Source organism: Suncus etruscus, chromosome 12 (genome assembly GCF_024139225.1).
Source record: "Suncus etruscus isolate mSunEtr1 chromosome 12, mSunEtr1.pri.cur, whole genome shotgun sequence".
Classification (NCBI taxonomy): Eukaryota; Metazoa; Chordata; class Mammalia; order Eulipotyphla; family Soricidae; genus Suncus; species Suncus etruscus.
Window position 1 is genome coordinate 84,988,995 of NC_064859.1, and position 15,031 is coordinate 85,004,025.

Genomic DNA, 15,031 nt, shown 5'->3' on the forward strand with positions numbered 1-15,031 from the left:
TTATCCAAATAATGTCTTTTATGGCTACTTTTTACATTGCACAATTTATTTGAGAATTATCTAGTCTATCTATTTGGTATGCCATTCTAGTTTCCTTTATTTAAAAAACTTTTTTGGTTTGGGGGTCAAACCCAGCAATGCTGAGGTATCACTCATGACGGTTCTTGGGGAATGAACTGAGTTCAGCTGTGAGCAAGGCAACAGCTTTTATTTGTATATTATCTTTCTAGCCCTTTAGTTTTCTTTAATCTTGAATCATAAAACAAATTCTTAAAAGGGATAATATATTCTTTAAAAGAACTAATTCTAGTAACAGTTTTAAACACATAATAGCTACTAATCTCTAAGTTGGTTTTTTTTGTTTAAACATTCTTAAATTTTGGGCCGGAGTGGTAGCACGGTGGTAGGGTATTTGCCTGGCACGTGGCTGACCCATGACGGACGAAGGTTCAATCCCGGGCCTCCCATATGGTCCCCTCTGTGCCTGCCAGGAATGATTTCTGAGTGCAGAGCCAGGAATAACCCCTGATCACTGCCAGGTGTGGCCCCAAAAAACAAAAATATAAAAAAAAATATTCTTAAATCATGTAAAAGCTGTTGAATGACGCTAGTCCATACAAACTGTTGCTCAACAGAAATGATACTTGAAAATTTATTCAAAATGTTGACAGTTTAAAACAGCAAAACTCAAACTATTCAAACATGATCTTAAAAAATTATATGACTCACCACTATGACCTTCAAGATTCTGGTTCATGGAAAGGCTACTAGGAGTAGAAATACCCCTCAGTTTTGCATCATCTAGAAAAATCAAACCAAAAATATTATGTCTGGTACATTTATAAAAATAATCATATGTAAAAGATAATATACAATTTTTATATTTCTATTTTTAAAGGAATTCTTATTGCTAGGAGATGTCTGAAGGATTTTCAAAGAATACATTGTTCTCATCTATTTTTATGACATAAATAGATAATAAGCTTCTCTTTTCAATATTCTAAAATTTTTCCATCAGTAAACAGTTTTCTTAACTTAGAGTACTAGAAGTGAATTCTAGTGTCTTTATTCGCTATAGCCAGCTAAACTTGGAGATAGTGATTAAAGACAGAATACATGTGGAAGTGTGACAGTAGCTCAGTTCTGTGTGTATAGCTTGAGTTCACAAGCCTGACCAGCAGGTGTTTTGTTCTTATTGAACGATACGTTATAGCATTCCTCACAAAATAGAAGCTGACAACTTAAAATAATAATCTACTGAAAATCAACTTTGTATAATCAACAAATATCCACATCTAAGCATTGCCCCATGGAAGCAGCAACTTCAAATCTTTCAATATATATATTCATAGATATGAGTTCATATACTGAATGTATGTTCATATTAATTTTATGTATGAATGTATATGTGTATAAATTATATTTACATGTGAATATATTTTATATATTCATGTATGACAGGGGTCTCAAGCTCGCGGACCACGGGCCATAAACGGCCCTCCATACAACATTTTGTGGCCTTGCCCTAGAGGAATCTTTTTTTGTTTTGTTTTAATTGTTTGGGTCACACCCCCCAATGTTCAAGGCTTACTACTAACTTTGCACTCAAGGATCACCCCAACTTTGCCTCCTGTGGCCCCTGGATAAATTGAGTTTGAGACCCCTGATGTATGACTATGCATGTACATTCATATATAAAAATTTAACTATGTATATATATCAATTTATATACAAAACCTACTAAAAACTCTATTGTATATCAAGAACTTCAAGGTTCTGTGGAGTGTAGAGTGCACTCCTGGTGGTACTTGGAGGACCATGCAGAGGCAGGGATAAAACCCATGGCTCCTGTATATAATTCATATACTCTAGCCCTTTGAACTGTCTCTCTAGCAACAACAAAAAAAAGCTATAACTTTATGTGAGGTGGAGGAAAACCAGCACTCTGGAACTTCCTTTTTATTTATTTATTTATTTTTTTTTTTGGTTTTTGGGCCACACCCGGCAGCGCTCAGGGTTTACTCCTGGCTATCTGCTCAGAAATAGCTCCTGGCAAGCACAGGGGACCATATGGGACGCCGGGATTCGAACCAACCACCTTAGGTCCTGGATCTTCTGCTTGCAAGGCAAACACCGCTGTGTTATCTCTCTGGCCCCACTCTGGAACTTCCGAAGGCCAACAAAATAACAAACCAACATGGCATGGGAATCAACTCTGGTAATACTGCATAATCCCTCTTAACAGCACAGAGCAGAACCCATGGATTTCAAATTCTGAAAGAAGGCATCAATAAAACAGACATTTAGAACCCACAAAGAGGAATGTCAGAACCAAATCTGTAAATTTCACAATCCAAAGTATGTCCCAGAAGTCCAAAGAGTTTTAAAAGATTTAACTACAACACAGAGACTGAGAAGGAAATGCGTAAGAGAACAGAAGATCCTGCCAAGAATGCCATAAATCAAGCACGATCTTTGAAACCTTTAAAAAAAATTTTTTTCAGAAATAGGAGTCTTTACACCAAATTTGTTAGCTTTTATTTGCATCTATCAAAGTTGTTAGCAGTCAAAAGGGAAATTCCAAATGGGGAGGGAGGGAACAAAAAAGCTGCTCCTTAGATGAATAACATGAAAGCCAGTGGGGAGGAAGAAAGCTGGCAGTGACTAGAATATAACACCTGTAGTGCATGTAAGAGTACGGGTTTGGTCCCCAACATTGCATAGTCCTGTGAACTCCAAGAGAGAATCCAAAGCAATTCACCAGGAGTAAGCAAAACACATAGAAGTTATCTATAGAAAGAAAGGTATCTACCTATATATATAGGGTACTAACTTCCCTTCCTTCCTAGGCAGGGAAATATCTAAAATATGCTGCTACTGGGAATGAAGATAGTGCAAACTTTCTAGAGGGTAATTTGGATACACATATGAAGAAAACTTTATAAATGCACATAACCTTTAATCCAGTAAATTCTATTTCTAGATATCTATTTTGCAAAAGTCTTTGCAATATAAAGATATTATTGGTTTCATTATAAAACAGTGGAGACACCTAAATGACCAAAACTTGGCTAAGGAAACTGTTGTACACCAATCTAATGAACCCTAACCACTTATTTAAAATGATACTTTAGGAACCAGAGACACTGAAAGTAAGGAGCAGGTAAGGAGCTTGCCTTGCACATAGTGGTCCCAAGTCAGATCCCTGGTACCACATATGGTCCCTTAAACACTGGTAAGAGTGATCCCTGAGCCAAAGTCAGGAGAAATCAATCCACAAGCACTTCCAAGAGTATCCCAAAAGAAGTAAAATGAAATAAAATTAATAAAGTCAGTGTTATTTATTATATTTAATGGTAATATTAAATATTAAATTTTACCATTAAATATAAATAGTAATATAAAATTGTACTATTAAATATAATATATAACACTGACTTTATTAGAATGTTTAAGCCATATTTCTCATTGAGTTCTACATTAAGATCTAAAACAATTTACTTCATTCTCCAAATTTTTCTATTTTCATTCTATTCAGAACAGGAAAATTATTTTAATAAGTTTTCAACATTGCATTTCTCAAGCTAAATAAAATTGCTACATATTTTATGCAAAATATGCTTATATGTATTTTATATATGCATTTGAGAAACATAATAGAAAATGTTTGGAATAGTAAGAAAACTAAAACATTAAAACATTAGAAGACAAGCTCTAATCAATACATAAGTATCTGCTTTCTAAACATGTCTATTATTACTTCATATAATTAATGTAAGACATCAAAACAATTATTTTCTCTCTGCTTATGATTCTCTCTTTGTTCATGATCCTTTTGTAGAATGAACTTCAGCCCACCCACCCAGGGACAAGGATGTCCAAGCTAGAGAGCAGGCATGAGATCAGCATGTCGGGACAGCACAGCAGCCCTATCTGTGCAAAAAAAAATCAGCCTACCTACCAGATTGAGACTACACCCAGAGACAGGCAGCTGCTTAGTAGCCTCAAGATAATCTCTCACCATATAAACTAACAGCAACATAGGAAAGAAGCACATTGAGACCACAAAAGGAACCCTGGTAAAGCAGCACAAAAACTCCATCATGCCTTGTAGGGGAAGACTAAAATCCTGCAGACTCAATCAGTGCAAATCTCCTATTTAACCTCTCTGAAATGGTGTCCAGAGTGAAGATGCTTAGGATATTCAACAAGCTGAAAGAAAAAATGGAACATACAATAAAATACAGTAGGATATGAGAGCAGAAATGAGAAAAATAGAGAAATATCAGAACTAAAAATCTTGGTAAGCAAAATGAAAAATTCATTGGAAGGCCTCGCCAGCAGAGTAATAGGTACTGAGGATCAAATCAATAAGCCTGAAGATTAAATGCAAAAAAACTCGAGACAACAGAAAATGGGGGGGGGGGGGAGTCTCAAGATAACTGAACAGACAACAATAAAACTTTGGAATAAATTAAACAAAAACAATGTAAGAATCAGGGTTCCCAGAGAGCCAAAAAGAAAACCCCCGTGAAAAAGCAAGAGTCAAATATATCATTGCTGAGAAGTTCCCAAAACTGAAGAAAACATGTACCCACATACTGGATGCCCAACGAGTACTAGTAGAAGAACCAGTAAAACACCCAAGGCATATTCTAGTCACAATGATGAAAACCAGAGATAGAGATAGAATACTAAGTCAGTAAATTCAAAAAAGAAGATTACATATAAAGAAGCCTCAAGATTTACAAGCACCCCTCTGAGCCTGAAAGTTGTGGTGGGATATATTGAAAAATACCTCAAGGAAATGAACACCACCAAGAATACTTAACCCAGCCAGAGTCTCATTCAGATTTGAAAGAATGATACACAGCTTCATAGATAAACAACAGCTCAGGAACTTTACAAACACAAAACCAATGTTAAAAGAAGAACTACAGGGGATATTTTAAGACAAGATAAACACACAAACATCTAAAAAATCATGGTACAAAATCCCATAACAATAATTTCTCTCAATGTCAATGGACTAAATGCACCATTTAAGAGACAAAATGTATCAGAAAATTAAGTCCAACATTCTGTTGCCTGCAAAAAACAAATTTGAATAATTAAGGCAAACACAGACTCAAAAATCAAAGTTTGGCAGGCATACTTTCAAGCAAACAACTACCTCAAAAAGGCTGGGGTGGCCATACTATTATCAGACAACAGACTTTAGATTCAAAACTGTTAAAAGAAATAAAGATGGCCATTTCTTTTTTTTTCCAGCCCACACCCATTTGATGCTCAGGGGTTACTCCTGGCTAAGTGCTCAGAAATTGCTCCTGGCTTGGGGGGACCATATGGGATGCCGGGGGATCAAACCCTGGTCCTTCCTTGGCTAGCGCTTGCAAGGCAGACACCTTACCTCTACTGCCACCTCGCCAGCCCCAAGACAACCATTTCTTAATAATCAAGGGATATGTACATCAGGAAGAAATCACACTTCTAAACATATGTACCCAATGAATGACCAGCAAAATATTTAATAGTCTTGAAAAAAGACATCAGTAGCAACACAATAGTAGCTGGAGAGCTCAACAACACCCTGTTACCTCTTGATAGATCAACCTAGCTAAAACTCAACAAGGATTTACTGGCTTTAAAGAAAGAAATGAAGGGCTGGAGAGATAGCACGGAGGTAAGGCATTTGCATAGCATGCAGAAGGTCAGTGTTTCGAATCCCAGCATCCCATATGGTCCCCCGAGCCTGCCAGGAGCAATTTCTGAGAATAGAGCCCGTGAGTGCTGCCGGATGTGATCCAAAAAAAAAAAAAAAAAACAGAAGAAGAGAAGAAGGAGGAGGAGGAGGAAGAGGAGGAAAGAAGAGGAAGGAGGAGGAAGAGGGAGGAGGAGGAAGGAGGGAGGAGGAAGAAGGGAGGGAGGAGGAGGAGATGGAGGAGGGAGGGGGAGGAGATGGAGGAGGGAGGGGGAGGGAGGAGGAAAAGGAAGGGGAGGGAGGAGGAGAAAGAAAGAAAGAAAGAAAGAAAGAAAGAAAGAAAGAAAGAAAGAAAGAAAGAAAGAAAGAAAGAAAGAAAGAAAGAAAGAAAGAAAGAAAGAAAGAAAGAAAGAAAGAAAGAAAGAAAGAAAGAAAGAAAGAAAGAAAGAAAGAAAGAAAGAGAGAAAGAAAGAGAGAGAGAGAGAGAGAGAAAGAAAGAAAGAAAGAAAGAAAGAAAGAAAGAAAGAAAGAAAGAAAGAAAGAAAGAAAGAAAGAAAGAAAGAAAGAAAGAAAGAAAGAAAGAAAGAAAGAAAGAAAGAAAGAAAGAAAAGAGAAAGAAGAGAGAAAGAGAAAGAAAGAAAGAAAGAAAGAAAGAAAGAAAGAAAGAAAGAAAGAAAGAAAGAAAGAAAGAAAGAAAGAAAGAAAGAAAGAAAGAAAGAAAGAAAGAAAGAAAGAAAGAAAGAAGAAAGAAAGAAAGAAACGGAAGAAACAGTAGATACATATATAGACATATAGAGAGAGTTTTTCATACCCTAAAAGCCAAATGCACATTCTTCTCCAGTGTATATGCAATATTCTCAAAGATAGGTCACAAGAGGGATACAAACATACCTTCATAAAATCAAGAGAATAAAAATTGTATCAGCTATCTATCTTTTCAGATATGATGCACTGAAAATAGAAGTAAATTACAAACAAAAACAGAAATAACACCTGGAAATCGAACAGCTCACTACTGAACCACCAGTGGGTCAGAGAGGAAATCAAAAGATTCTTGGAGTCAAACAAGAATGAGGATACAAGCTATCAGAATTTACATGACATAACAAAATCAGTTTTAAGAGGAAAATTTATAACTTTGCAAGCATTTATCAGGAAGGAAGTAATGGCCTACATAAATAACTTAATGGCACAAGAACTTGGAAACTGACCAACAAAATAAGCCAAAAGCAGCCAGGAGGAAGGAAATAATAAAACTGAACAGAAATTAATGATCTGGAAACCCAAGAAACATTCAAAAGGTCAATGAAAATAAGAGATGGTCCTTTGAAAAAATAAAAAAAGACCATAAACCATTAGCAAAACTCACAAAAGAGAACCCTAATAAAATAAATCTGAAATGAAAAGGGGAATATCAAAACACACTACAGAAATTCAAAGGATAATCAGAAGTTATTGTAAGAATCCCTATGCCACAAAATGAGAAAACCTATCTTGAATCTCTTATATTCTTGAGCTCCAATAACCTCTTAAGAGTGTACCAAAATTATTTGGAATACCTGAATACACCTATAAATATTGAAGAAATTAGAATGGTAATCAAAAGTCTTCTCAAAAACAAAAGCCCAGGCCCAGATGAATTCCCTAGTGAACTCTTTCAGACCTTTAAGAGGACCTATTGCCAATCCTTTTCAAAATTTTCCAGGAAATTGAAAAGAAACCGAAACACTCAGTTTCTATAAAGCTAACATCACCTTGATGCCAAAAGCAGAGGCACCACAAATGAGAGAGAGAGAGAGAGAGAATTACAGACTGATATCCTTGATGAACACAAATGCAAAAATCCTCACCAAAATGCTAGCAAATAGAATTCAACAATTCATTAAAAAAAAAAGTCATGACCAAACAAGATTCATCCCAGGAATGCAGAGATGGCTTAACATACTCAAATCATGGGGCCAAAGCAATAGCACAGCGGTATGGCATTTGTCTTACTGCATTTGCAGTCCTGGGATGGACCCTGGTTTGGTTCCCGGCATCCCATATGGTCCCCGAAGCTGCCAGGAGTGATTTCTGAGAGCAGAGCCAGGAGTAACCCCTGAACACCACTGGATGTCGCCCCCAAACCAAAAAAGAGTAATAATAACATATGCAAATCTATCAAAATAATATACCAAATCAAAATAATAAAAATCATATGATATGGGGGCTGGAGACATAGCATGGAGGTAGGGCATTTGCCTTGCATACAGAAGGATGGTGGTTCGAATCCCAGCATCCTATATGGTCCCCCATGCCTGCCAGGGGCGATTTCTGAGCGCAAAGCCAGAAGTAACCCCTGAGCAAAGCCTGGTGTGACCCAAAAAAAAAAAAAAATCATATGCTATTGGTAGATGCAGAGAAAGCATTTGATGTGGATCTAGCAATCATTCGTGATTAATGAAAAAATTATTCAACAAAATGGGAATTGAAGAAACTTTCCTCATTACAGTAAGTCATTTGCCACAGCCTGCAGTAAGCATTATGCTCAGTAGTAAAAAGTTAAAAAAGCCTTTCTTTCCTGTAAGATCTGGTGGAAAGCAAGGTTGCCCACTCTCGTCACTTCTACTCAATATAGTACTGAAAGTACTTGTCATAACAAGCAGAAAAATATTAGACTTCAACCCATAAAGTACATAGAGAAAAACAGGAATAATTCTCCATGATATTAAAATTAAAGGTATCTTCAAAGATGAAAATACCACTGGCCAAGAAAGTGGAAGCAACGATAAACAAATGAGAAAACATTAAACTAAAAAGCTTCTACACCTCTAATAAAATGATAATCAGAATAAAAATATAAACTGCCCATAGTTTGGGAGAAACTGTTTACCCAATACCCATCTAATAAGAGGTTAATCTCATATAAGGCACTGGTAGACCTTAATAAGAAAAAATCTAACTACTTCAAAAAATGGGGAAAATAGATAATCAAGAAACTTCTTCAAAGAAGAAATACAGATAGCCAAAGAGCTCCTGAAAAAATTCTCCACATCACTAATCATCAGGGAGATGTAAATCAAAACAACAATTAAATATCACCTCACACCACAGAGTCCAGCACACATCAAAAAGAATAAGAGCAACCAATGCTGGAATAAATGTAGAAAGAAGGGGACTCTCAATTCACTCCTGGTGGGAATGTCAACTGGTCCAGAATTTTGGTAAAAAATATGGACATTCTTCAAAAAAAATAGAAATTGAGCTTCCATATGACTCAGCAATACCACTCCTAGGAATATACCCTAGGGATTCAAACACACAATGCAGAAAAGAAATCTGCATTCCTTTGTTCATGGCAGTATATTCACAACAGCCAGAATCTGGAAATGACCCAAGTATTAAGAATAAATGAACGGATTAAAAAGAAAACAGTGGTACAGCTACACAATACTTTGCAGTCATTAGGAAAAATGAAGCCATGGAATTTGCCTATACATGGATATATAGAGAGAGAATTATACTTTACAAAATGAGTTAGAGAGAGAGGGATAGACATAGAATGGTTGCACTCATTTGTAAGATATCAAAAAAAAAAGTGTGTCAATAAAACCAAACAGTAGAAATGAGAACCAGAAAAGTTGGTCCATGGTAAAAAGCTTGCCACAAAGAGCAGGGGAATAAGGGCAAAGAAGAGACAACTATGACCATGATAGTTGTAAATGATCACTTTGGACAAGAACTGGATGCTGAAAAAAGGTAAAGTGATATATATATATGATTCTCTTTCACTAACAATATTGAAAACCACAGTGTTTAAAAGCAGAAAAAAGGGGCCCGGAGAGATAGCACAGCGGTGTTTGCCTTGCAAGCAGCCAATCCAGGACCAAAGGTGGTTGGTTGGAATCCCGGTGTCCCATATGGTCTCCCCTGCCTGCCAGGAGCTATTTCTGAGCAGACAGCCAGGAGTAACCCCTGAGCACCGCCGGGTGTGACCCAAAAACCAAATTAAAAAAAAAAAAAGCAGAAAAAAGGATGAGAAAGGGAGAGAAGAAAAAAGTCCACCATAGAAGTAGACGGGGGGGGGGGGGGGGGGGGGAACGACACTGGGGACATGGTGTCAGGAGGAAATGTACTCTAGTGAAGAGATGGGTGTTGGCCATTTTATGAAACAGTCATAAACAACTTTGTAACTATCTCATGGTGATTCAATTTAAAAAATAGTGAAAATTGGGGCCAGAGTGGTAGCACAGCAGTAGGGTATTTGCCTTGAACGTGGCTGACCCAGGACGAATGTAGGTTCGATCCCCAGGATCCCTTATGGTACCCAAGCCAGGAGCAATTTCTGAGCACAGAACCAGGAGTAACGGGTGGCGCTCAAAAAACAAAAAAAAATTTTTTTTAATTATAAAAAATACATTTAAAACCCAGTCTTGCCACTAAGGTCGACCACAGGCAAATTGAAAAATGATCAACTATATTATATATAACGATAACTATATATACAATATTTTAAAGTATTTCATATTAAACGTGTTTTTGTTTTTAAGGAAAATAAGCAATAAAATGGAACATTTACTATGAAAAAAAATGATCAACTACTCAGTTTTCTCATCTAGAAAATCCACCTCTCAGTATCATTGGGAAGTCACAGAAAACAATAAAGGTTAAACACCTTGTATACAGAAATGCTAGAAATTATTTATGATTCACGAAGCCAGGGATATAACTCTGAAGTGGAACACATGCTGTGCATATATACGTGAGTCTGTGGGTTCAATCCCCACCACCACAAATATATGTATATGTATCTATATATATGCATATATATACATATATAATAAACTATAAATGTACATAGTCATCCGTCATGCCTCATAGGACTATAAAGCAGTCCTACATAAAGATGTGCTATGGCCCAACAATATGAATTTCACTAGAAATATACCTTCCCAGACTGTCCCTGATCTGTGGCTACGGGATCCATCTTTATAACCTCTCAAGATGATTTGTGGGAAGGAAGAGGAGGAGGATAAGAGCCTCCCAAGTGGTATACAAGATGCCTTGGGAGTCCACCCACAATTCTCTGGTGAGAAGCTCAATGCAAAGGTCTGAGGATGTGATGCTGCTTGGGTTCTACAGTGCCAGAGGCCTCCCTAGCTATATCCAGCAATGCTAAAGGGACCATGTATTCCAGGAATCCAACCCAGTAGGGTGATGATGTAGTACTTTAACTCCTGCCCCCTCCAGATAATTCTTAAGGTTGAGCCAGCTTGAGAAACAAAGCTGCAAGGAAGTGAAAATGTAATTTAGTTCTACTCACACATTTCACAAGAGTTAACTAAAACTCAAAGACAACCAATAACTTGATGAAAGTCACCATAATCTTCTGATAGAGCTGAAATGAAATGCAATTCCTTTCTCCTTTTCCAGATCTACAATTTAGATTGGGGATAGTCTATATCTTCAGTCAACAGAATTAGGAATACTTAAAAAATTAACAATGATAAAGAGCTGGGGAACTAAGAGAAAGAGAAATCAAAATGCAAAATTTAAGAATTTAAAAGAATTTTTTTAAAAAGAAGGGAGAAGCCAGAACAATAGTACAGCAGTAGGACATTTGCCTTGCTCACAGCTAACATAGGACTGACCCGGGTTTGATCCCCAGCATCCCATAAGGTCCCCTGAGCCTGCCAGGAGCAATTTCCAAGTGTGACCAAGTGTGGCTCCCTCCCAAAAAAAGTAAAAATAAAATTCCATTCTTAAACAAGATGAATAAACATAACATTTTTGTTAAGCTGTGAGCAAACAGGATGATAGAGATGCTTAAATGTGCTACCAAAATGTAAGATCCTACCAGTGCATATGCCTCTTATATGTTTGGTTTTTATTCTCAGCACAGCAAAGGAAAGAGAGGGGGAGAGTAGAAGGGGCAGTAAAAAATATAAGATTCTGTGACTTTAATGAAATACTGATATTTTTCATTTTTATTAGATCTAAAAGCGCTGCACAATAACTAGACAAAGCACAAGAAAATAAAGCCACTTAGCTTTCATTCTTTGTTCCATTAGTAATCAGTAAAACCTATTTGCTGGCATCATTCAAAAGTCTCTGAACTTTGTTGCAAAAATCACTCAAGGAAAATAGCATTAAATGTTTGGGGGTTTCTTTTTTCACTTTTGAAAGAATTAAAATCAACACTGACAAAGAATATCACCAGCAAACTTCACTGATGGGCCAATGATACAAGTCAATTTCCCATCAAGGTCAAACATGTATTTACCTGTCTGTGTTTCTAACTTCAGGACTTTGAGCAATCCATCTTCGCCACCACAGGCTATGAATCCCTGGTCCTTGTTCCAAGAGATGCATTTCAGATTCACGTTATTGGGAATGGAGATCTGAAAAGCGACCAGTCACTCTGTGAGTCTCCTGTAAGTCGCTATGGATTTGCACAGAGGGTGCATAGGGGAGGTGGAAACTGGAGAAAGTTCTAGGAGGGATCCAGCTGTGCCAAACTACTAAAAGGATGTTGTTATGAAAATGAGCCAAGTCCTTCAAACTGCAGGTCCTACTTATTTGGGGAACAAAAAGACAAGTAAACAAGAGAAAGTTGTAGCCTGGGGAGAAACCCAAAAGAGAGGGGGAACACCTGATGAATCTTTAAAGGGCCAAAGAGGAAATAAAAATATAAATCCATACCTTTAAAATATTATATATATTTATATATATAACATATTTATATATTTATAATACTATATAAATGTGCAACCTTTGGTGCACATTCCCGATCTTCACATTCATTTAAGCTACACAGCTAGTTGTTGGGGGGGCTATTCTGCTTTTACTATCCTGGGGGTGCAGAACTTCTGAGGATGCTCAGATTTCGGGGAGCACTGCCCATCATGCTCCAAAAGCCAGGACTCGGACCCAAGGCCTCCCTCATACAAGGCGCATTCCCAGCCCAACCAAATTGGAGAGGGCCAGGGAATGGCCCGCAGGGAAAACTCACCTTCTTGCTCAGGTAAAAAAACATTCTGGAAAGTCAAGGCGAAGTACCCTAGGTCCCAGAGTCCACAAGAAGAAGCACATAGATCTCGCCTATGACTCCAAGTCTGCAGCTCTGGCAAGCTCCCGTCGCCCTGGCAACCGCCGCCGCGCAGGCGCATCCGGGGCGCCGAGGATCACTTCCGGTGTGGCTGCCGCCGGGCCTGCGCCTGCGCAGTGCGTGACAGGGATGCTGGTCTATAGGCCCGGCCTCTTCCAGGCGGGAGTGGTACCCAGGCCCTGGGTCTGTCGTCAGGGCTTTTTCTCCGCTGGCCTGGGGACCGGTTGGCGCCCCTCCTGGGGACCTCGGCTCCCTCCTGTGCATTCGAGTGGGATCATGGCAAAGGGCAGATCTAGACGATCGCGGTGGAACTGGCCCCACGGGTTCAGTCAATAAACTTGCCCAGTTCCAATGAAATCACAATGATGGATAAATTTGGGGAGTACAAAGCCTTGCAGATAAGGGGAAGTTATTGATTTGGTGTGCTGAGTAACAAAATAAGAATGCAGAAGAGGGGCCGGAGATACAGCACAACGGTAGGTCGTTTGGTAGGGCTTTTGCCTTGCACGCAGCAGACCTGGGTTTGATTCCCCCAGCATCCCATATGGTCCCCCACTAGCCTTCCAGGGGTGATTTCTGAGTGTAGAGCCAGGAGTAACCTCTGTGCATTGCCGGGTGTGGCCCCAAAACAGAACAAACAAACAAAAAAAAAATGCAGAAGAGCTTTATGGAATCTGCAAACTTTTTTCCCTGGCATCCTGAATTGGAGTGACAGCTTAAAGCAGTTGTCTGGGAAAAGGGGTGGAGGAAGGACAGCCCTGGTGGTGGGAATGGCCCTGATTCATTGTCGCTATGTACTTTAAATATTACGGTGAAAGATTTGTTATTCACTTTGGTCACAATAAAAATCATTTTAAAAAATTAGAACAGTTGTGTAAAAGTGCTGAGCTGTCTCAAGTAGGATAGTGTTAGTTTATTTTAGGACTTTTAAACGGTTTAAGCTGTTGCTGAGAACCCCTATAAAAGAATGTCTAAGCGGGATCCATTACACCCTATAATTACCTTTTGGGACATAGCTGTCCCTCCGCACACACACACACACCCTTTTTTTTTTTTTTTGGTTGGAGAGAGCACACCCATTGCTGCTCAGAGGCTACTCCTGGCTCTGCACTCAGGAATTATTATTAGCAGTGCACTGGGGATCATGTGGGATTTCTGGGATCGAACCCTATGTCAGCTACCTGCAAGGCAAATGCCCAACCCACTGCATTATCTATCCCAGGTGAGGTCCCTGTAGCAGTCCCTTTTTAAATGGAGTGTTTGGTATTATTTCTTCTGGAGTTGACTGTTTGAATTCTCTCCTTTACAACCTATTTCTTTTTTGTCCATATGGATGTTTGAAGAGTTTTAAAGCACCACATTTATAATCACAAGGCAAGAAAAATCTCATGAAATTTTCTGTTACACAGTTCTTGTTTCTGATTTTCTCTATTCTCTGGTTGTTGGGAAGGGGATTATGTGGTTCTTCATTTGCTTTCTACTAAGGCATCTGATTTATTAAGCTGTTCATAACAGTGTTTCTAGTATACACTGTCCCATCCCACCACCAGTGTCAATTTATCTCAGAAAGTTAACTAGATCCTATCCCATACCCTCAGTCTGTTTTCTTTATTTTTTTTTTTTTTTGGTTTTTGGGCCACACCCTGTGACGCTCAGGGGTTACTCCTGGCTATGCGCTCAGAAGTTGCTCCTGGCAACATATGGGGACCATATGGGACGCCGGGGGATCGAACCACGGTCTGTCCTAGGCTAGCGCAGGCAAGGCAGGCACCTTACCTCCAGCGCCACCGCCCGGCCCCTCAGTCTGTTTTCTTAACAGATACTTTTGTTTGAGGCCACATCTAGCAATGTTTAGAAGTACTCCTGGCCTTGCATTCAGGAATCACTCCAGGCAGGCTGAGGGAACCTTATGGGATGCTGGGGATTGAACTCTATAAGGCAAGCAGCATGCAAGGCAAGTACCTTACTCACTGTGCTATCTCCTTCCCTACAGGTGCATTTTTAAGTTTGGTTATTGTAGTTTAAGTTTACTGTGTTGTTGGCTCATATATATATATATATATATATATATATATATATATACACACACACATTCCACACCTCTACAACACCAGTGAGCCAGCCCAAGGCCCCTGGACCATGTCTCTCTGAGAGTTGCCTTACTGGTGTTCTCTCTCTCTCTTTTTTTTTTCCCTTTGGTTTTTCGGGCCACACCCATTTGATGCTCAGGGGTTACTCCTGGC

The 15,031-nt window shown here is 38.7% G+C and overlaps 1 protein-coding gene across 2 annotated transcripts in view; it reads right to left on the reverse strand.

Moving 5' to 3' along the window:
* The window catches only part of WDR35 (WD repeat domain 35), a 74,085-nt gene extending 61,263 nt beyond the window's left edge, over positions 1–12,822 (reverse strand). For both annotated transcript variants that reach the window (XM_049784811.1, XM_049784812.1), the window contains exons 1-3: positions 12,693–12,822; positions 11,964–12,081; positions 730–801 (exon numbers count right to left, since the gene is read on the reverse strand). In XM_049784811.1, coding sequence (XP_049640768.1) covers positions 730–801; positions 11,964–12,081; positions 12,693–12,716 — 214 coding nt within the window. In that variant the 5' untranslated portion in view covers positions 12,717–12,822. The remainder of the gene's footprint in view (positions 1–729; positions 802–11,963; positions 12,082–12,692) is intronic.
* Between the last annotated feature and the right edge of the window lie 2,209 nt (positions 12,823–15,031).